The sequence below is a fragment of the Sorex fumeus genome, unplaced genomic scaffold, assembly GCF_029834395.1.
Source record: "Sorex fumeus unplaced genomic scaffold, SorFum_2.1 ptg000007l, whole genome shotgun sequence".
Lineage (NCBI taxonomy): Eukaryota > Metazoa > Chordata > Mammalia > Eulipotyphla > Soricidae > Sorex > Sorex fumeus.
Window position 1 is genome coordinate 32,390,209 of NW_026606064.1, and position 25,214 is coordinate 32,415,422.

The 25,214-nt window shown below is 35.1% G+C and overlaps 1 protein-coding gene across 2 annotated transcripts in view; it reads right to left on the reverse strand.

Annotated features, from left to right (window-relative positions):
- The window catches only part of GAS2 (growth arrest specific 2), a 137,408-nt gene that overhangs the window by 48,207 nt on the left and 63,987 nt on the right, over window positions 1-25,214 (reverse strand). For both annotated transcript variants that reach the window (XM_056135800.1, XM_056135808.1), the window contains 3 exons: window positions 19,581-19,644; window positions 9,625-9,766; window positions 2,531-2,638 (listed from right to left, as the gene is read on the reverse strand). In XM_056135800.1, coding sequence (XP_055991775.1) covers window positions 2,531-2,638; window positions 9,625-9,766; window positions 19,581-19,644 — 314 coding nt within the window. The remainder of the gene's footprint in view (window positions 1-2,530; window positions 2,639-9,624; window positions 9,767-19,580; window positions 19,645-25,214) is intronic.

The window sequence follows — 25,214 nt, forward strand, 5'->3', positions numbered from 1 at the left end:
TCATTAGAAAGTTTCCCTAAAAGTCAAAGTCAAAAATCTCAGAGATATTCCTTTGAAATAAAGAATTCTTCATTTCTGGGAAGGAACTAATTTTTTACCAATAAGTAGAGAATACATATATTAACAAAATGCCTAGATTAGCATAGAGAGGAATTGACAAAGCATATATTAATCACATATGCAATGTATCTATTCATATACTGGTTTTAAAAACTCAATAAGAAATATATATATATATATGTATATACTTGGCAAAGGTACCATTTGCAAAAATTGTCTCTGGCCTTTTTGTCTGTGGTCTGTATATATGCTTACTTTTTGGTTTTTTTTTGGGTCACACCCAGCAATTCATAGGGGTCATTCCTGGCTTTGCACTCAGTAATTATTCCTGGGGTGCTCAGGGGACCATATGGGATGCTGGGATTCGAACCTGGGTCGGCCACGTGCAAAGCAAATGCCTTATCCACTGTGCTATCGCTCCAGCCCCTATATGCTTACAGTTTTAATAGCTATCTGTTGTATTGTATCTACTTGAATATAGAAAGAGAAGCAATATTAATATACATAATAACCAAAAATTATAAGTGACTCAACAAGTTTTTAATTTTGTTATCAATAAAATATTTAAGTTATATTGAAAAAAGTAAAATCTAGAATAGTGGTAGATACAGACTTACAAATCTAAAGAAAAACTTCTGTTTATGACTGTGAGAAATAGTTATTTCTGAATTAGTGATTTGGTAATTATTTAACCTTATGTAAAAGCCACTTCAATTCTCTTATCCTAAATTGCTCTCTATATAGACAGGTTCATTCTGAACACATAAAAACACATCCACTATCACAATTACCAGAAAACTCAGAAATAAATGGTAAAAATGATGCATATTTCATTATCTATACAAATGAATAACATAACTACTAAATGCCTCTACTTATATATTTATTGCATGGTAAACATGAGCGTAATTGGCAGCCTCAAAAAAGATGGATAAAGATTAAGGTGCTTCAATGTTAAAAATGCAAAGAAGCACAGATACTTACTATAGAAGCTATAAGATAGACATTTATCTCGTGAATCTGAGAAGTTGATTACAGGGACTGATAACAATCTGATTGTTCAATAACACTTAAGACATTAGCAACAAGGATCATAAGGTCATTTGAAAATCAATTTAATACCTCTGAGATTTTTGAATTGTAATCATTAACTCCTTATAATGACTTACTGTAGAAAGACAATCAATGAAAAGTTTATTTTTCTTACAAATGAAAAAGTACCTGCCCAAGTTTATTGACATCAATGAGACATTTTAGTTGATCCATTCAGTGCAGAGGAAAAAAGAGGAAGAAAATATGCAATGAAAGGAACATATGGTCCACCTGGAAGATTACAAGTCCTGCACTCACAGAAAAGGCAAAAAGCATCCCTGTATAACCAGAAACAAAATAGGAGCCTTCTAAGAACCGCTCCACCCCCTCAGCATGGGCATGGCTTTCAGCAAGTCAAAAGACAGGAATTTCAATGAACATTCGGCTATTCCCCCTTTGGGGAAGAGTTTTAGTTTTCAATTCAGGCAGCATTAGAAAGTTCTCATTTAAAAAGATGTTTTTTTAAATCAATAAACTTTAAACATATTGTTAAAATGCTGTTCAAAACATCTTCTATACCAACCCATTAATTTTCTGGGATAATCTATATCACAGCTATTTACCACCGGTTTACCTGTTATCTTGACTAAAATACCCCAAGCAAAAGCTCTGAAATGTTAAAATTACTAAAACTGTTAATGAAACCTTCTTAGGAATTGAATTATAATGATTATAAAACAGAGATGAGTAAAAGTGTAAAGTTCAGAGACCACCAAATCATTCATTGTCATAGAACCACTTTCATTTACTCTAACACATAAAACTAAGCAAGCTATGGTAGTCACCATTTACAGTGTTACTTTTTTTTTAATTTTTTTTCTTTTTTTATTAGTGAAACACCATGAGGTACAGTTATAGGCTTACAAATTTTGTGCTTGGGTTTCAGTTATACAATGATCAAGTGCCCATCCCTAATGAGCTTTCATTCTCCTCACTCTGGTTCAAGTTGTGATCAAATAATTTTAAAGTTATCATATGATCATTTCTAGAAGGTGAGCCTTGGGAAACAAGGGGAAAATGCAGTTTTTAATTCCCACTGAGGAGTGGGAGAGTGGAGATGAGAGAAGGAGCTAGTTCACTTAAAAATTAATGAATATAATAATTTAAATAAATGTATAAATTAAAAAGATGTTTTTATTTAATGTATGTGTATGTGTGTAGGTGAGAAGAAATGGTTCCATTTATTTGTCACTTGGTAGTAATTATATTTTATCCCTCAGAAAAAGTCCTTACTTCATGTCTTCAAATCCAACCTTAAGTACGCCAAGAAATATTTCTTAGGTACTGGTCATATTTTCGTATTTACCCTGCAACACCCAACTCACATTCTGAATATTCTCATGACAAATAAGAAATAAACTGAAATGTAAAACATTACCCTAATGAAGAGGATTTTTTCTCCCACTCGGTATCGTCCTTGAGAAAGCCTTTCCACACAGAACTTGCTTGGGCATTTGCAAGGAGGATCTTCAGAAATACGTTTCACCTGAAAAAAAAAAGAGCAGACAAGTTCACTCTTAGTAGGAACTCATTGTGATTAATTTGGGATATGGGTTCAAAAGCCCTCATGCCATTAATGTCTATAAATGTATTCTGTATTACACTAGTATGATGTAAGAACAGAACACCACATTAAATCCTAATTGAGTAAAAGTCAGACCCTAAATGAATTTTCTAAAGGTCAATAAGTGCACTAAGGCATAAAATGAATGGGGAAAATGACAATGATTCTGGAGGAAAATTAGGAGGAAAAAAATACTGTTAGGAATGACAACCTGGAATTCTAATTTTTGTTTGGGTCCATTTCTGTCTCTGGGCCCCTCCAAGTCAGCACCTCAGGTCAGGTATCCCTCACCAACAATCTTGCCTCCCGAGCTTCTGCAGAGAGCCTCAGTGGACCTGCAGGCACCTGTAACTTCACACTCTGATGCCAGACCACTGCATGTTTGCTCTCCAGGCCATCCCTTTGCCTGACCACCCTCACATAACCCAGAGATCCTCAGCACTTAACCTCTGCTCTCCACTGACAGCACTAAACCACTGTTCCTCTAACCTCACACTGTAGATACCAATCTCTCCAGTAAAAGCTCACAATCTTGGAGTACCCCTTATTTCTCTAGAAACTAATTTCTTTAGAATGCAACCACCAGAGTGAACTACAGCGTCACCCAGAGCATAGAAAACACAATAAGGAAACAGCATAAAAATCCACTAAGCTTAGCAGTGAATACAGTAGCCCCATAGGCTATCCCAAGACCAACCAGATCTGTAAACAATCAGTAATTCATTGAAAGATGCAATGATGCGGATGTGTAATGAGATCAAGGAAACAGTGATGCAGATATCCAAGAAAGTATGAGAGTGGAAAGGAGAAAACTAACCTCGGAAGTGACAGGCCTGAAGAGTATGGCATATGAAATAAAACTCACAACAGAAGAACCTAAGCAGCATGGTAAGAAGAGCATGGTAAAAGATCAGTGAATTTCATAAGTCTCAGGAAATCTCAAGCAAACAACAGAAGATGGGAAAAACTTTGAAAACAGTGAACAGTATTCCAGAGAACTATCAGATAAGTTCAAGAGAAACAATCTAAGACACGTCCATGTCCTTGAAGAATAAGATGGTAAGATGGAAATAGAATGACTAGTAAGCAAAATCATTTCAGGGACGTTATACACATAATATATGTCCTCTAACACTGAGCCATATTGTGTTCTCTTGAACACTTATGGGGGACACTTTCAAGAGCTACTCTTGGGTCTGGGGAGTCCATTCTATTCTCACCCAACTGGACAATGGTCAAATGGAAGAGTCCAGGATGTAGAGCTCCTAGGACTCTGCAGTGCCAGGGATTACCCAAGACACTTCAGGTAATGCTTGGGGTTCCCAGTATCATGAAAGGACCATACTGTGCCAGGACTGAATCAGGAACAGGAGCAGGTTCAGATACTCTAGGTCAGGATGTATAGTAATTCTAAGTAATATGATGAGGAATACACTTCCTCATCATAATAATTTTAAGATATTCATATCACACATATTCAAAATAACAAAATTAAACTACTTTTAATGAACAACTCCTCACTCTAAGATTTATCTTTAAGAAGTCACTTCCATCTCAATAACTGCCACCTATCCAAACCTACTTCTGTGGCTGAGTTTTATGGAGCGCAAGTATGAATATCAGAATTTTATCTATATTTTACCTACTCCATACTCTTTAAAATGGTACATGATGATGGGGAATGAAACATAGTACAGTGGGTAGAGTACCTGCCATGCATATGGCATATACATATGGCATAGGCATCCCATATTATCCCTGCACCCTGAGCCATACCAGGAGTAAACCCTGAGCTAGGTCCAGAGTAAGCCCTGTGCACATCCAGGTGCGGTTCAAAAACAAAACAAAAATGCATGATCTATATTCCAAGCACGTTTATTTACAAATGGTCATGGTCACAGTCCTCCCGTTCATCAATTTCCTCGAGCGGGCCCAGTAATGTCTCCATCATGAGACTTGTTACTGTGTTTGGCATATCGAATATGTCACGGGGAGCTTGCCAGGCTCTGCCGTGCGGGCGAGATACTCTCGGTAGCTTGCCGGGCTTTCCGAGAGGGGCGGAGGAATCGAACTCGGGTCAGCCATGTTGGCCACTTGTAAGGCAAATGCCCTACCACTGTGCTATTGATTTGATTATCTGAAGATAATTTATAATCCATGAATGTAAGATTAAATACTTATATTTCTCTTTTCCCTAACTGAGGATTTTTCATGCAGTGTGTCGTAACTGTCCTCTCTTTTCAACTAACCAACCAACCAGACAACCCAAGCAATAACTTCCATGTTTTCAGTCAGATTTTCATGAAAATATATAAATACCTGCTCGGAGAATCTGAAATGAGTAAAATAATTTAAGAATATGAAAAAAATTGTTTGGATATCCCTCACCCAGACACATCCATAAATGTTTTATGGTTCCTAGAGATTTTTTAATTAAAGAAAATAATAATTTATTTAATTCCACATCTGACGACTTCAATCAGAAAAAAAATCTATGTGAAGTGAAACCGTTGGAGATGAGTATAAAGGACCTAAGGATATTTCTTATTCTTATCTCTAGAATAAGAGGTTTTCCAGAAATAATGGAACATAAGACATTTGTGGCAAAGCTAGAAGAGGTGGAAGAGTTCTGAAATAAAATTTATAATAGATAATACTATATATTTGTGCCTCAGCAAAGATACTGTACATTAAAAACAAACAAAAAAGCTAACAAACGAACAAAACAGAGCATTTGACTTTGGGAAAATAGCAAGAAAGCCAACCAGCAAAACTATTGCCATTATTTTTCCTGCTAATACATAAACCTAGTTATTTTTATTATGGTAAATTGTTATTGGTTATTGGTTAACTTTAATTTTATTTGCTATATTTTGGTTACTTAAGGTTTAAAATTTCATTTCATTTTTTTTGGGGGGGGGTTAAGAAAGGAGGCACATTTGTTGGTTATTCCTAACTCTAATAAGGAATATCTCCTGGTGGGACTTGAGGTATCAGAGGAAATGCCAGGTATTAAACCCAGGTAAGTTACATGTTAGCAAGAGTCTTAATTTCTATGTTATCTCTCTGGCCCCTCGTCAAAATCATAAATTCCTAATTATGAAGCAAAAGGCCTTAATGGCACATATGTTCAATAAATGCGCATTGAAAATAAATAAATGGCTAAATAATAAAAGATACCTCAAACACTATGGGGAGAGTAGTGCACAAGAATACAACTGTTTTTGAAGAATCTAAAAAGTGATTTACACAGAAAAATGAGAAAATGCCTAATTAAGTTAACAATTAGAATCATCCTTTTGTGTTCAGAACTATTTTCAAAATATTATCCTTGGTCCATACCCACCCACACATTCAAGATTAACAGTATTTTGTCCCTAAGGATTTAAAAATATATTTCTGATTATAAGAGGTATGAATATTAGGTAATGGTGCTGTCATTTTGTCACTGTAATAGCGAACCTCGTTCTGGGATAAGGCTGAAGTTAGACAATTAACATAAGTTCTGTTTTCAGCATCCCTTTATGTATTCCTTTGGAATTCTCTTTCTGTACATGGTTTAGAAGGTATTCAAAATATATCTATCTACTCCAGTGCTGACTTTATGCCATTGCTAGAAGTAATGATTTCTTTATCAATTCATTAAGAAGTTCCTTGAGAAAAGAAGATAGGAAGGAAAGGAGGGGAAAAGACAGAAGTTCTCTAAACAGCCTGAAGAGAACCAGGCAGTCACCTCAGAAAATGACTTTAAGCTATGTTTTTAAACTATGCATGGCATGATTTTACTGCCATGCAAAAATTCAGCAAACAATAAACTGGTATTCACTCTACTAAGAAATGAGAATCACATGCCTGTGTGGAGAGTACTTCCATCTTGAATTGTTCTTTAAGGCAGAACAAAAACTGTTGATATCGAGTGAAATAAAACACAAAATCATTTTCTCAAATGGCGTGCCCTTCTCTAATGCTTTTCTGGCTCTGAAAATGGACGGGTTTTAAAAATCAAGGGCTGTTTTGTAGTTGTGTAATAGGTGGAGGCAGACATACAAGAGACAAGGCCAGGCTACAAATAGTGGAAATAAATTGTTAAGTAAACAGAGACTGATGACATCTCTGCTTCTTACATTACCTTGGGGTAAGTCCGTCTGCCAGGTGTTCTGTCTTTTGGCTAGGAACTCAGACACTTTTCTGCTGAAATGGGATTTCTAGAAGAGCCTGATTACTCAGAATTATACTATCTCTCATCCCCAGACTGAGGAAGTTGATGGAGAAGAGGAAGAAAATAAGAAAGGTTTCTTAGAACTGTATTCAACTCATTGTTTGGGAACAGCTCAACACTAGGGAATCCAAAGAAAAGAACTGAACCTGAGCCCACTGTTTTATCACAGCTGAATCACTCCACTGGGACATCTGCAGAATAAATTAATCGGAACAAACTCCACTGTGTGAACTTTTAAGATATCTTGATTAAAGTAGGTTGGATGTCCTATTCACCTATTTTTTCAATTTTCATTATTCCCCGAGGTATCAAACAAGGAAATATGAGGAAATATTGAAAGCTTAATATCTGGCAGTTATTGCTAAAACTATTCGCTGGAATATATTTTAATACTGGTCTTGTCTTGCTTTTTTTCTTTTTTCCCATCATTGTCATATTTTACTCCATCCTTTTTACCTCTCTTTATTGGGTACAGAGAGTAACTTTTCCAGGATAAAAATAGACAAACTGTATAGGCATAGGAGGTTTGCAAACAATATCTATATTATATCCCTATTTAAAGCACATGTTGCACATGTTAAAGTACAAAAATTTCAAATTCCCAGAAGTAATCCATGTCTCAGATTCAGTGAAGCAGTTGCTATAGGAACTATTTCCTTTTCATATTTGACATATAAAGGTCTGATTTAAACCATTAGTGAGGCTCAAATTACTTTTTTTCCCTCTGCTCATCCATCCCTGAAACAAAACACTTCAGTAAAAACTATTATTGAATCCAAATGCAAAGATTTCAATGCACTATTCCCAAATTAGAAGAATGGAAACTAGAAGAGTTTCTGGTCAAAGAACTTTGAAAATTCCAAGTTAAATAAGATCTTATGTAACTCATTAGTATCTTTGATAGGCCAATGTGCATTACCAAATTCTAGGTATGGACTATGCAAAAAAGCTGTATTGCTCAAACTAGACTAAGCATGAATTCTCTTCCTCGTGGGATCTCTGCCAATTTTACTCTTTGGTTAAATATTCTTTGAGAAGTAATGTCTTAAATAAAGCCAGAATAGTACTCCAGCAGGTAATCATAGAGGAATAACCACTTAATACTTTTCCTACATCAGTTAAAAACCCTTAACTTAAATAGATGGTTAAGTATCAAAACTTTGGTAAACACTGAAGAATAAATATTCTTCTGACATAGTGACTTCTCTGAAATACTATAAAAATTAAGCACTTGATTAATCCCTAGTCTTATGAATTTATGCTATTAGGTATTAGTATATTAAAATATACACATAACTGTTGGATGAATGAACAAAAGAAAAACTATTAAATTCATGCTGGCTAATATACATTATAAGGCAAAATTTAATTTTTCTGCACTTACAGAAAAGTAAATACTCAATCTTTCAAATTACTTTATTTCTGTCAATCTAAATATGTAATGTATACTATGATATCACATGATCAGAAGTTACATATGGAGAAGTCTCTTTCTGCATTTTATGTGTCCAATTAACCATTTTCCTAGATCTTTTGAGCTCTGAATTTAGGGGGATATATAATATATGGATATTTTTAATCTTACCTATAATATATAACTAGTTTTATGGGTTGGTATTAGTTACTAAGAACTCTCTCCAGACAATTGAGGCATTTCCCAGTCTGATGTCTTTGGCACTACTATTTTCTATAAGTAAATAAACTTTTTTTAACATTTAAATGAACTGTCTATGGTGGGAAGTGAATACATATTTATAATCAAACACACTATGCATAGACAAGAACCAATTGACAGCACAGGTATAAAAGTTTAATTCATCTTGCTAGCTGTTACATCAACAATCTTTTATGTGATTATGCACCTACAGTTTTGGTTTTTGTACTTTGGTATTATGCCCAATATTATGTATGACTCAAGGGTCACACATAAGAGGAGGGACTAGAACTTCAGACTAGTTTATTTTTCCCTTTTCTTTTTGGGTCACACCCAGTGATGCACAGGGACTACTCCTGGCTCATGCACTAAGGAATCACTCCTGGCGGTGCTCTGGGGACCATATGGGATGCTGGGAATCAAACCTGGGTTGGCTATGTGCAAGGCAAACGCCCCATCGGCTATCACTCCAGCCCTAACTTCAGAATAGTTTAGGCCAAACTGGGTTGGAATCTAAGCCCCTTCCCTTATACAGGTAATTCAGTGTCTAAATTGTCATCTTCTCAAAACCTACCTACAGATAACGGTTCTTGAAAAACCATGACAGATCTGGCAGATAGCAGGCAGGCAGTAAAGGATAGTTGTCTTTGTGGTATATTTGCTTTCCCTTCTCTTAGAATTCTCAAAAATCTCCTGACTCAGGCTTCTTGTCTGTGAAATGAGGAACCACTGACCAATGACAAGGCTTAAGTGTTTTCAAACTCGGTTTTCAGGGAGTTGACATTTTATCCTAATTGTTTAGACACTCTTCAGTAGAATTAAGTGATACTTCACTTTGAATAACTGAATCAGTTAAGAATTTCAAAATGACTCACAGGACAACAATTTTTTTCAGAGCATTTTAAATGAATTTCATTAATATTGAAGAGTTTAAGGTTAGACTGCTAAGAGATTTGACAGAACGAGTTTTAGAAGTTTAAAGTGAACTAAAAGTGGGCTTAAAAATAACAATTAAAAAATGACCAATTTACTCACAGCATCATCCAGTAAATTTCCTGTACTCTTTTTTCCAGATGATTTTGATGAAGGTGAAGGTGAAGGCGAAGGGGCAGAAAGTGTTTCTTCTTGTTCAATCTCTTTTTCCAACTTTATCAAACCAGGAGGCTCCACACCATACCTGTTAGAAGACATATCAATACATTATATTTATCATCTGTTCCATATGTAATAAACATCAGAAGTGCAAATTATTGCCTTTTAAATAATACTAAAATTCTCCATTATCATCTATTCAAGCTAAGGAAAATCCATCTATCTACTGGATGTACACACATACGTGAAAGGACACATCATAACACATAATAACATGGTAAGTTAAATAGATCTATTTCAATAACACAAATAAATAAACATATACAATTCAGTCTTTGTGCTGGAGAGATAGTGCATTAAGATATATATCTTGCAGGCAAACCCGCCCTGGTTTATTCCCTGGACCATTTGATCCCCCAGCATCACTTGACAGAGCCCTGACTTCATGACTGGAAGTCAGAGTGGCACAAGTAAACCTTGGTACAACATATCCCAGGCAGCACTGCATTCTCAGGCCCTCACACTGAATCACAGGTCTTGTTGGCCAAGAATGGGAGGAGCTCTAGACCTCCTAAGTACTAAATTGGAGGTCACCCACCAAATTAAAAAAAAATACAATAAATTTAGTTTTCAATTTTTAAGATTTAATAGCTTAAAAGGTATTTATGTTTGATTACTATTTTGAACATAATTTTGTTAAATGAAAAAATACTATTTGGAAATAAAATCAGAGTTAAAGTTAAAACTCAATCATGTAACTATAAAAAAGCACAGCATGAGACTATTACCCACAGACAATAGAAATGAGGACAGGAGTACTGGTCCATGGTTGGAAGCTTGTCACAAGTGGGGGGATGGGAAGAAGGTAGTTATGATAGAGAAGGGATCTCTATGAGAATGACAAGTGGGAATGATCACTCTGGACAAGAATTGTGTTGTAAAAGTAGGTAAAAGGATATACATGGTAACCTTACAGTATGTGTACCACAAACTGTAATGACCAAAAGGAAAGGGGGGAGGAGTGAGAGAAAGAAAAGGAAAAAAGTGTCTGCCTTAAAGGCAGACTAGGATTGGGGGACAAGGAAGGAGAGACATTGGTGGTGGAATATGTACATTGTTGAAGGTTTGGGTGTTGGAAAATTGTACAACTGAAACCTAATCATGGTCAACTTCGTAACTGTTTATCTCACGGTGATTTAATTTAAAAAAAACTTTTTAAAACATCAATCACCCAAAATAAATTTCTTAAATGGCTTAACAAAGAAAACAGTTCACTGTTAATTATATACCACCTAACAGCACAAAATAATATACAGTGGTTTAAAATGTATGTTGTATTATAGCATTTGCTCTTTTTAATACTATAAAAGCATGCCTAATGCTACTGAAGAAAAATAAACATAGAAATCAATTGATTTAGATGAAAAACACATTGAAACTGTGCTGTAGATTTTTAATCACATAAAAATTCAAAGAAACACATACGTTGTTTCAACATTTTTATTACTCATATTGTTTCAGGTTAAATTTAATGTTCTTTTGGATTTCTAAGTACATATCAATTGTACCTAGATTAACAAAAACTGAAGCTCTTTCCAGAATTTTTAAGAGTGGGTAGAAACTTTGGGATCATGTATTTATAAATGACCATTTTCAAAGACAAGAATATAAACCCAGGGGCTGGAGAGATAGTACAACAGGTAGGGAGTTTGCCTTGCATGAGGCTGATCCACGTACAATCTCCAGCATCCCATATGGTTCCCTGATAACCACCAGGGACAGCTGCTGAACATTTCCGAGTGTGGTTCCAAAACCAAAAATTAAGTAATTGATTTAAAAAATACAAACAGAGGAGTATAGAATAAGCTAGGAAATGGATAAAATGCAAATGAAGGTATTTTGGCTTCAGGGAATTGTCATCTGATAATTTAAAAATTAGGATCATAATAATTTATAAGACAAGATATATGTAGATGATAAATATACTAACAATATAAAGTGAACATCATATTAACACATTCAATGTAAGTTTCCTTTGGGCCAGAGGGATAGTACAGCAAGTAGGGCACTTGTCTTTTATGTGGCTAACCCAGGTTCCATCCCCGGCATCCCATATGTTTCTCCAATCACTGCTAGGATTAATTCCTGAGTGCAGAGCTAGGAGTACCCTCTGAACATCACAGGGTTTGACCCAAAAAGAAAAAAAAAGTAAAAGCTTCCTGACATCACCAAGTATGTTTCCAGTGCATATGTCTAGAGGAAAGAACTTTCCATACTCTTAGTGTGTTGTTCTTATAAGAAATACTTAGGTGGTCAGTTCCTGCCTTCTCGCCTTCAATATTCATCCCTCACCATTAACATCAAGGACTTTGTCAAACTGGTAAATCTGAAAATAAACTACTCATACTCGACTCATTTGACTCTACTACCCACAGGAAGATCTTCAAAAGAACTTACCCTGATTCATTTTTGTTTAAGAATAGGTATTAAATTGGCTAACTTGTGAAGTTCCACTACTAAGTATGCCTTTCAGTTAGAATTTTATTAATTAAGTTAATGCTGAATGGGTAGGAAAATGGGTAGGAAGGGTCTTAAGTGTCCTACCCATTTTCTATAATTACCACACCATATTTGATGGGGTTCAGATATTAGGCAACAAATCATAGAGAAATATATATATGTGTGTGTGTGTGTGTGTGTGTATACACATATATATATATGTGTGTGTGTGTGTATATATATATATATATATATATCAGAGAGCCCAGCAAGCTACCAAGAGTAGCCCGCCTGGCAAGCTCCCCGTGGTGTATTTGATATGCCAAAAACAGTAATGATAACAGGTCTAATTCCCCTGACCCTGAAAGAGGCTCCAATCATTGCGAAAGATTAGTAAGGAGAGGCTGCTAAAATCTCAGGACTGGAAGGAATAGAGACATTGCTGGCGCCCACTCAAGTAAATCAACAAACAACAGGATGACAGTGATACAGTGATGCTAAATATTAGCAGAACAAATTTTAAATTCCATGTTGCTATTTAAGCACTTAAGCACTCCAGTAGGCAACCTTTTCAGTCATGCCAGACTTCTTTGCATTCTTACTTCAATCAACAGATAAACCATTTTTATAGTCATTAAGAAAATAATCTAAATGGCACAGTGAGGCTAGAGGAACATAGTGAGCTAAAAGTCACAGTCAATTAAAAGTCAATTAGTAAAAAAATATATAAAATATTAATTCAGGTCAAATACAAACTATTATTTATAATGGTAAGCAGATCTCCACCACCTTTCAGGAACATTTTAATTTTTTTCTAAAAAGTAAAATTCTAAATGATAAAAATAGAATAACAATTAGCATCTATATATGCTATACTAAGTAAACAAAATTTCAGAGAAATTGGTAACAAAATCATATGGAATACTTCACCCTGGATTTTTTACCTGGGAATACTGAAAATCAGCTATTCCACTAAACAGAGAAAATCAACAGTTAAGTTCCAAATCTGCTTATGTTGGCTTTTGAATGCTCCAAAATGCATACAGTATAGTCAGCCAGTCATGAAATGCACACTTAAATACAATTCTTTGGCTTCCTGTCTGTCTGGAGATGTCAACAAGTTATAAATCACAAAATTCCACTTGGATTGGAAGATTGCACATGTAAGCCAATTTAGTCACCAAATAGGTCTTTTTTCCTGCTTCTCAAAGATGGCTTTATTATGATTTCCATAATTAAATCTATACCAATGCACATTTATGTGTTGTTTATAAGGTTTCCACAAATCTATACTGTTTTCTACTCCTTTCCAAGAAGATAATGAAGTTTTGAGGAGATGGAACACCTGTTACTCTCAAAGTGAATGAGGGTCAAACTAAGGATAGCAAGAAGGCTGAATAAACTAAATTCAAATCTTCACTAAAGAAGTGGTATTTGCTTTTGATCTCATTAAATAAAAAACAAAGTGCTAGAAAAAGGGTCTTACACATAATGATATTATGATGAGATTCAAGGAATGGATTTCTCATTTTTATGACACTTGAAACAATTTTTTAGATTGGTTAGACTCTGTAACTGATCCCCTACTGAGCTCTAAATTAAAAATTTATTCAAACTATTTAGTAGACCACAATTTTTAAATCAGAGACATCTGGGACCTATTTTACTTGAGTTAGAGGAACATATTTTAGAATGCCTTCCATTTTTTAAGGTATGTATCAAATAGTTATAAATTCTTGCAAATAATTTTTGTCCCATTTACATTCTATTTGAGAAGAACTTAAAGGGTCTTGGAAGCTAGCCCAAAAAGAGATAGAGTACATGCCTGGAATGCTTCAGGGTCCAAATTTGATCCCTGGCATCACATGTCTTACTCCTAGCACTGTTGGTTGTGAGCCTGATGACCCCTAAATGCCACTGAGGTGGTCCTGGTGTCCTCTATCACCGTTCTACTCTAGCAGCACTATATAGCTGTTTGGGCATAGAACATGAATTATATATTATATAGTATTATATATTCTAGTTATACATATAAGAATATAGCTTAAGTAAGCATGAAACTGGCAGGTACAGCAGTATCAAGCATGGTTGGCAGTGACCCCCCACCCCCATGCCCTGAACATTGCTTGAGATTAATTCTAGCTGCAAATTAATACATTTAAAAATATATTTTGATTTGCTTGGCTTTCTTTGGGGGGGTACATCTGATGGGTGCCCAGGGACCATTTCTGGCTACAGAACTCAGGACTGACATCTGGCAATGCTCACGGTCCTACATGTGGTGCCAGGTATTTGAAACAGGGTTGCAGCTGCATGTAAGGCAAATCCCTTGCCTTCCAGACTATCTAATCAACTCCAATTTATATTTGGAAAGACAATTTGCCCATATGAAAACACATAATACTCTTAACTATCGGATCCAAATGCTCAAAAATAGGATGAGTTAACTAATAATCCAAGCATAAGCATGATTTATTGGGGCATGGATTAAAGTAAAATACTAACAAAAACATTCAAAATCTATTTCTTCAATTGTTTATAAATTTAGTTCAAAATAAGAGCTGCTCAAAACTGAAAATATAAAAATTCCATTATTATGTTGATTATTGATTCTGGTTGGGCTGGAGTGATAGCACAGCAGGTAGAGCGCTTGCCTTGCATGCAGCTGACCTGGGTCGACCCAGGTTCAATACCTCCGCCCCTCTCGGAGAGCCCGGCAAGCTACCAAGAGTATCCCGCCCGCATGGCAAAGCCTGGCAAGCTACCCATGACGTATTCAATATGCAAAAAAAAAAAAGTAACAAGTCTCACAATGGAGACATTACTGGTGCCTGTTCGAGCAAATAGATGAACAATGGGAGGACAGTGCTACAGAGTGCTATTGATTCTGGTAACTGAAACATAGAAAGTTATTTATTGTTATATTTAATATTAAACCTGCAAGGTTTTATAGTCTCTGGGTCTTGGTCATTCGTGGGATTACACGGTGCCAGGGGCAGTTGTTGGGTGTAACACCTACGTACTGAAAGATGGGGGATCTGGTTGGAGGAGGCCCCAGTCCCAATCCGAGCAGGCTTGGAGATCTATGCCTGGGTCCCACACACCTGGGTTCCTCTGCCGGTTCCTTCATGCATGAGGCTCGTCTGAACATATGGAGAGTGGTCTTAAGCATGGCTGTGGCTGGAACCAGAGGTCTTCAGCTGCAGAGACTCTGCTTGGGCTGGGGAGGGAAACTCAACCCACCCTCCTCCAAGGGGCCCCTGTGAGGACAGCCAGACACAAAGGCAGGAGACTGCGCTGTTCTCTGCTGGGAGCAGGGTTTTATAGTCTCTGGGTCTTGGTCACTGATGGGATTACACGGTGCCAGGGGCAGTTGGTGGGTGTAATGTCTACATACTGGAAGATGGGGGATCTGGGTGGAGGAGGCCCCAGTCCAATCCGAGCAGGCTTGGAGATCTACGCCCTGGGTGCCGCACACCTGGGTTCCTCTGCCAGTTCCTTCATGCGTGAGGCTCCTCTGAATGTGTGGAGTGTGTTTTTAAGAATGACTGTGGCTGGAACCAGAGGTCTTCAGCTGCAACATCTTATTATCTAGTTCTTACTCTGGAGAACCTGGCAGGCTACCAAAAGTATCCGGCCCACACGACAGAGTCTGGAAAATTTCCCGTGTCATACTCAACATGCCAAAACCCAGCAACAATGATGGGTCTCATTCTCCTGACCCTGAAGGAGCCTCGTATGTGACACTTTGTAAAATCTCAGGGCTAGGATAAAGGAGATGTTACTGGGGCCTGCTCAAGGCAATCAATGAACAAACAATAGGATGACAGTGATACAGTGATTAAACCTGCAGTCTGTATATAGCTTAATTAATGATATTATTTTAGCAATAAATATCTAAGCACTGCCATTCAAAAGATCTTTGAGGTTTTTATAGGACTTGCTTTTTCTGTGTGCATTACATTTCAGGATGGAAACTTGCATATTTTAGGTTGAGAAACTGACAAGGTCTCTGTAACATTTACAGAGATTTCACTCTCCAGTGATGATAGCTCTATTAGTTGAAAATAAAAGGAAAGTATACCCATGTGAACAAACATAAATGCTCTCACCCTCCCATCTCGAACTCAGAGGAGCCCACAGTTCTCAAAGGAATGCTGCTGCGTGGTCACAGGCAGGAAACGTGGTGGTGAATCAGAAACATTTTACGGATCATTTCCAAAGTGCTGCTGACACTTGTAAGATGATATTTATGTGATTCTGAGAACTGTTTATAATCAACTTTGAAAAGCACTATACCTCAGTGATTTTTAAAAACCCACAAAACTCAACGGAGACTCTTGTAACCTTCAAAATTTACCTGTGTATGTGCAAATTGATATGGTGATTCCTAGTGCGGCTCCCAAGTAGCTTAATTTGTTGTTGTTTGTTTTTGTTTGGGTTGGGTTTTTTGGGCCACACCTGGCAGTGCCCAGTGCTTAGTCCTGGCTCTGCTCTAAGTCATCGCTCTTGGTAGTTTTAGAGCTGCTGGGAATTGGGGACCAAACCCAGTTGTGTGCAAAGCAAGCACCTTATCCTCTGTACTATCTCTCTTGACCACTCCAACCCTAATAACTTAATTTTGGCTAATGTAACTAAATATTCTATGCAATCCTCTAAGAAGGCACAGGAAAGGAACAAGTACAAATATAAGAATCTAGATATGAGTTTAGCATATCTAAATGAAGAGTAAAATTAAATGTATTTTTTAATCGAATCACCATGAAATACACAATTACAAAGCTATTCATTATCAGGTTTCAGTCATTAAATGGAGAATTAATACCCTCCTGTTTTCCTAAAAGAATATGCTTACCACAGGGCTAAGCTGTTGAAGATTAGGTTTACTTAGATTTATTGTGTTGCTTGTTAATAAACATAATTAAACTTCCATTAAGTTTAAAAATAAAGACACATATTTAAATGTTTGATCTATCCAGCTGCTATTTAATAATTTAACTTTATACGTCATACAAGAATAATATACAAATGCAGTAACAATCTGAGGATATTTTTTTTTGCCATGTTAGTGTACATATCTACTCACAACTAGAGAAAGGAAATAAAAACCAATCAAAATTTTTAAATTGGAAATTGCAATCTAAGCTTTCATTTAACATTTTCATATTTATGGAACAAATTTTTTGATAATGTGATTCAGTAGCAGCTCATGAGGTCGTAAGTGTGATCAGAAGTGTATAATTTATTCTTTTTAATGTTGATGAGGAAGATGATAAGATCAAAGACAACTTTTGAAGATAATGAATGTGTTTATGACATATGACATAATATTAGCAGATGTGTATTTATGTTACTGTTACTGTGTTTGGCATATCGAATACGTCATGGGTAGCTTGCCAGGCTCTGCCATGCGTACTGGGCCTGCTTGAGCAAATCGATGAACAACGGGAGAACCGTGACCGTGACCGTGTATTTATATCCTAGTTGAACAAGTTGCTGCCTGCAACTTGTATATCAAGTACGTCAATCACATCTCAATTAATTGGTTTATTAAAAATGAAACAAACAAGAATCACAATTTGACAAGGCTACTAAATTTCCTTTCACTAAGCAATTCTTTAGCAAACCAAATAATACACTCTCACAAGGAACAATTTAAGCCAGCTGGAGAGATGAATGAAAAATGATTCTTAAAGGAATACTATTATTGTGTAGCATAAATTCTTCTTTGATGACTCAGTCAATCAATATGCTCAGTGCAGTGAGATTCCTAATTAGAGTATTCAGGCACTTAAAAAGTAAAATTACAAACAAGAAGTTCAGAAACATAAAAATCAATTAAATAAGAGGAAAATAACAACCAAACCTGTTGTGGAGATAGTACAATTTATTTCTCTTTACTTTTCTATCACATATATCAGGATCATGTTGCTTATCTAGTTTGCAATCTTAATATTATTTAAGCAATAAAATGAAACCTGTAATTTTGGAATATTGCAAACAATGAAAAATGTTTTTTGTCAAAACTTCTGTTAAGCAAAAACTCAAAAGCAGTAGCTTTCAACCCTTTACACTCGTGGATCAGAGAATATAGAATAGTTCTTCAGACTAGTATGAAACAAAAACCACTTAGATTTATATAGATTTAGAATTAGCACTTTTACATCGACACTTATAATCTTATAGCTACATGATCCAGATATACTATATATTTAGTAGTAATAACTTTTTAAAGAGCCATCAGGAAATGTCTATGGATGAGCACTGGTCTGTGAGCAAGAAGCTGGAAACCATGTTTGACCATCTATGTCTCAAAATTTTACCCTAGCAGCAACTCCTGTGCTGAGATCTTATTTTATGTGCTCCTCCAACCTCTATATTTTTAACTGGGATAGCAGTTGGATCCCTGCAAACCAGCAGTCCCAATACTTAGGGATAAAAGGGGGAGAGAGGGAGTGACTTGGCAGAATCCTAGAATAACAGGTTCCTTGGTCTTTCTTTCACACAGAACACCAAAATCGTGCAGCGCTGAAGAGGGGTGATGCTAGATGTGTGAACTGTGTGTCTGAAGAATAGATGGATTAGACTCAGGTGTTCCCCTTAAGAGGCCTTCACATAATATCTGAGAATGGTGTGGGAGAGAAATCTCCAATGGTCTCAAATTTTTCCTATGCCTTGTTGAATAGAGTCAGTCATATGTAATTTGATACCTTTTAATTATCCCAATTTTTCTTGTGGGCAATTAGTGTCGTGAAGTTGAATTTATGGCTGATATAGTTTGTTAAGACTATGTTGGCTGTGACAGTTTAAAGGCCTCGGGGTTATTGCTGATTAAACAATATTAAAGGTCTATTTACTGGCAGCACATTTTATATCAGTTTGGCTAATTCATTGATATGTATACTTTCTATTTACGTGAACTTTCTTTGATTTTTTTTTAGAATTAACTTCTCTTGGAGAAGTTTTTAGGTGGGGATCACACATTGCTGCATTCAGAGCTTACTTCTCACTGTTCAGGGATCACTTAGGCTACTTAGGGGGAACCATAAGCGGTGCTGTGGGTCAAACTGGGTTAAGTCACATGTAAAGCGAGTTCCTCACCCTCTTTCTGTGTGCTCTTTACTAATTTTTATCTAGAGTGAGCTCTCACATATTTCTGGTTAATATGATCTCAACTCCAAAAAATATATATAGATCTTGATGTGGAAAAAATATAATTGTGAATTTTAATTCTGCATCAAGACTTCTTCAACATTTATATCTTTATTTGAATTCTTTGGGATTCCTAACACTGTCAGAAACTCTCAATGCCCCAGTTATGATGAATATGAAAAGTCAATTAGTTGTTTGGATATTCAGATGTTCCATATATTGACACAATGAGAGTACTTGACACTTACCTGGCTGCAATTCTGCCAAGCTCTAGCAAACAGAGACACACTTCTCTAGGTTGCTTGTGGAGAACTGAAAGACAAGGCAAAAGTATATAACTGAATGGACTGTAAACCACCTCAGTATGAACACACCTGAAATGATGCCTCATCCTAAAACTCCCTGTAAATAAGCTAGTACTCACACTGACATTACAAGACACCTTTCTGTTTTGCTATTTTGAAATCTACTGAAGAATTAAAGCAGTTTCCAAACTCTGCCTAATGTCCTTCTCAAGAAATCTTAACCTCAGTAATCTAAACCCATAATCATCTTCTGCACTTAGTTTAAATCAATGAGAAAAAGATTATAAATGCAATCTTACTTTAATATGAATATAGATACTAAAAAACATAAATCATACAGAAAACTATAGAGCTAAAAATGGAGTTTAAAATAAATAAAATAGAAAGTTTTACTCTACACTCATCAATGATTTTAATATAAAAATTACAACAAATAAGAATAAAAATTACCCACCATCTTCATTATCCTATCAAGATATCAAATGAGACCTTAAAATATAAGGTTAAATGTGGCAAGCTACCTAGAGTATCTCGCCCGCATGGCAAAACCTGGCAAGCTACCCATGACATATTCGATATGCCAAACACAGTAACAGCAAGTCTCATAATGGAGATGTTACTGGGCCCGCTCAAGCAAATCGACAAACAACGGGAGGACAGTACTACAGTGCTACAAAGATTCATTAATATTTTGATATAATAAAAGTAACATAGTGACTATTTTAAACCAAGTTAAAACACTAAAAATAAAAAATCTTTTGAACTACCAAAATGTTTTTCATTCTTAAATTTAGAATTTTATATTTTATCAGCATTATTCTATTACCTTAATATAATTTATCTCCATAGTTTACAATAGTGCCAATATTTGATTCACTAACACCAGACTGGAATTTATAAGAAGTGTATTTTTTTTTTTTTTGCATCACACCCAGCAATGCACAGGGATTACTCCTGACTCTGCACTGAGGAATTACTCCTGGCAGTGCTCAGGGGACCATATGGGATGCTGGGAATTGAACCTGGGTTGGCCAGGCCACGTGCAAAGCAAATGCCCTACCCGCTGTGCTATTGCTCCAGCCCCAGAGAGGAGAGTGTATTGTTAAGAGAAAGATACATTTAGGGCAGAAAAATACATTTATCTGAAATGTAAATATATATGACTTTACTGTCTTTAAACAAAAACAAATTTATTTTCTATTGTATATCATCTTTCAGCTTTTAAAATAATTTATAGTCCTATCAGGAATTTTTAATCAGAATGTAATTGTGAAAAATATGAATAACACAATTACAATAACACAAAGTTAAGTTTTAGCAATCCAATAATAGATTATCATTAAACTTTATTTGGGGAAGTCTAAAATTACTTCGAATTAAAGTGACTTACTATAAAGATTGTTGCTACATCCAATTTTAAATCCACCACTAGTTGCCTCTGGCTACAATGGTATAAATTTATCATTTTGATGTATTAAATCACCTTTAATTCAATATAATATAAGTGAACTATGATATCGCATAGGTATCAATTTCAAACAAAAGTTGACAACACAATATAGAAGAGAGCAAGTGAAAGTATTCCAGTCTATTGTACAAAATAGCAAAAGAATTTTTGTTTATTTGCTTTTCTTTGCTTTCATGTCAAGGGGTGTGCAAGGATCACTCCTGGCAGAGTTCAGAGGGCCATATGTGATCTTGGGGATTTAGCAGAGGTCAGTTGTATGTAAAGCAAGCACCTTACCCACTATACTATCTCTCCAGCTCTACAAAGAGGAATTTTAAGAGATAAAAGGAACTACATGAAAGTCAAGATGATAAAGACTTTTATTTTTATTTTATTTTATTTTGCTTTTTGGGTCACACCCAGAGATGCTTAGGGGTTCCTCCTGGCTCTGAGTAATTCTCAGGAATTACTCCTGGTGCTTAGGGGACCATATAGGAAGCTGAGAATTGAACTTGGGTTGGCATGTGCAAGGCCCTACTGGCTGTGCTACTGCTCCAGCCCAAAGATGATAAAGACTTTTAAAGTCTTGTTAATACCCTCATCTTGGTAAAAGCAATGTGAAACAAATTGCTAAAGCTCTTGAAGTCTCTGAGATATTATTATGCATTTCTCAATAAAAATAGTATGAAAATATGAAAATCATTAGTAAATTAAACAATTTTTTCAATACACAGTAAAAAACTGGCTATCAAGTACCGTGCCTGAAAATAATGATGATTCTATAATCAGTTTTCTGACATATTTTTAATTATGAGCAATTTTTTTTGTTAAAACACTAAAAATAAAAATTTTATGGAAAGCATAATCCATTCTAAACTAAAAAAAATAATTTTTAAAGGAAATATACTGTGATGTCTAGATGCACTGCCACTATATATGTTTATCTTTCTTTGTATGTATATCTTTGCTTCTTCAACTGGGTTATTAATTTAAAAGAGTTTTTGTGTAACAAAACTTGTGTCATATTTATCATGGACTCAGAAAACCAATTTGGAAAACTGAGAAGTTATTGTATATTCTCCATTTTATGTCTAAATAGGACCAACCTATCTGAAATTTAAAAATAAAATTTTCCTGACATGTTTTTTTCAAAATGCTAATATAAAAGTATTTCTACTTTCCAGTTTTCTCTGAAGCATTATCTTTTACTAATCATTAAAATTGCTTTAAATATGACTATTATTTTCTTTCATGCCTGTATCTGTCATTCCTTCCTTCCTTCTTTCCTTCTTCCATCCCTCTTACTCCCCTTCCTTCTTTCTCTACTTCTTTCCTTTGCCTTCTTGGCCCACAGCAGACAGAAAATAAATCAATCTAAAATCAATCTAGCAACAATTAATCAATAAAAGAGAGGAATCTTTAGAAATAGCTAATATAATACAATGCCTACAATACCTTGAAGCAAATGTTCTAATAATGGCAATTACATGCTGACAAGTGAGTGCAGCAACAAACTAAAGACTAAAAACTTACCTATTATATTCAGATACGGTAAGAATTTAAATTATGAAAAATGTTCACTTACTATAAGAGATGATATTTATACCTATAAAATTTAATTCCCAGGACTTGAAATAATATTTATAGTATACCTAAGAGGTTTTTGGTTTTTGCATTATGGCAAGTTAAAAGCTGAAGTTAACAGATGTAAAGAGTACACTGGCCAGGGGATTTGAGGCACAATGATCTGGTGTGGAATATTCTCTCTAATCATTATTGCTGCTGTTTGGAGAGAAGATAAAATATAAAATTAAACATTTCTATTTTCTGAAAGAAAACAACAGTATAGAATTAACAATGTATTTTTGTGAAGATTAAAATGATATTTATTATTATTAGCTCAGTACAGGTGCCTAGAAAAGACTAGCCTAAAGTTTCTTTTATTATGGTTGTGCTTCGTTGTTATTGTTATAAATTATTTGGGTGAGGGCACTGCACACAGGGCATTTGCCTTGCACACAGCTGACCCAGGATTGATCCCAGGAGGTTATATGGTCCTCTGAGCCCACCAGCAGTGATTCCTGAGTGCAGAGCCAGAAGTAAACCCTGAGAACCACTGGGTATACCCATCCCCCACCCCGCCAAAAAGAAAAAAAAAACTTCTTCTGTAAAATTAATTTTATTTGCATTACTCAATACTGATTCACTTACTTTTTTCTATAAGTACTTTATATTATATATTATAAGTACTATACATTATGCATCATTCACTATACTAAATAGTAAAGGTAATTTTGAAAAATAAAATTACTGTTGTATATATATAATTTAGAGTGTTTCTATTTATAGTAAGTGCATTGTGAATACTCTATCATGTAAATTGTATCAGTTAATCTCTAAATAAATCCATTTAGTTTATAAAGGCAAATTTAAATCAGATATATACTATTATTATGACTTTGGAAAATATAAATCTAAGAATCAAATTACTTCAGCAGTATCATTTTGTGGAATACCAAAACTTTTTTAAAACTTCCTCTGCATCAGAAAAGAATATTTGTGATTTCATTTTCACCAAAACATCTAAGTTGATTATGTATTTTATAAGAATAAATGCATGCGTTTGTCAGGATTACCAAGACAATTTATAGCATAACATATCTGAACTAAAGTACATTGATTTGTATTAAGTTAATGTAATATTTATTTCAAAGGTATGTACTGTTTTATCTTTTCAAAAATATAAAGCATCTTCTACTAATAATGATGTTTATTACAGAAAACATTTCTTTTTCTGAATTCTGGCATTGTAACATCAGTATGGTGGTTTGCTTTAAGTTAGGGAAGCTTAGGAGACTACTGCTTTCTTTCCTCTGAAGAAGTGCCCTTTAAAACAAACATGAAAACCTTCTAGTCAATGGCAACTGTTATGCAAAAAGGTTTTATCATTGTAGCCTTCTTTGTAAGTAAGCAAAATCATCCAAAGAAAAACGTCTAATGCAGAAAACCTCTGGGAAAACTGACACAGATCCCTATTCAAAAATATGTGGCAAGAGACTCAATCTTATAACCTAGATTCTATTAAAATCTCCTGGGCATCAAATGTCAAATGGAATGCTGCTAGCGCCAGGAATAGAAAATAAGATCTTCACTAAAAAAGCAAGGGATAGAATTCCAATGTCACAGAATCTGCAAGGATAAAATATATTAGACCAAAAATGTATATTTTGACTAAGTATATTAAGTTTTAACAGATGGACAAAATATTAAAAAAAAAAGAAAGCAAGCTTGAAACATGGGGTTTTCCATTTAATTTTCCTACATTAGAAACCATAATATCTGTTCTGGTTTTGAAGAAAATTAGTTTTTATATTTCTCTTTAGGAATAATATGTGGAAAGGCTTTTATAGTGGAATACTGTTTAGCTTCAAAAAGAATCATAAATGGGTGGCTGCTTACCTTTCGAAAGTAAGTGGCAGATTCTCATGTGCAGGAATAGAGGTATTTTAGGAAATACAGTAAACTAGAAGTCATAACTGGATTCCATCTTACTGTATCTCCTGGCCAACCTGCATAATTTTCTCATTTCTCAAACAGTTGTCTTACTTTTGTGGCTTCTTCCTTAAAAGGCAATTTTATGGCAAGCTTGGTATATAGTAAACGCTCAGTTAAGTGCAACTTGCTTCTTGAGTGTTGACCACAAACAAGCAGCTTTAGCATCACCTGGGAGTCTGAGAAAAATGTACATGATTTGATCCTATGGATCAGAATCTATGTCTAAGCAAGTTCTGGAAGTGATGGCTCTGCATGAAAGTCTTAGTAGTACTTTATCAATCAGTGTTGTGATTATCACATGAATACCAGTCACAATTCCCAAGTCTGTTTTGTTAAAATATTAAATATTGATATTGACTTACATCAAAGTAATGGATTAAATCAGTACCAATCAAAATAGTAGTTAGTTAAGAGGCTGGATATTTTTAATTTGCCTTTATATTTATACTATTTTCATTTTCTGTTGAAGTAATTATATGAACATCAAAAGTGAACTCAAATAACACAGAGCATTTTATATAACATGGAGGTTATTTTATATAACATTTTATATAACTTTAAAGATAATTGACACT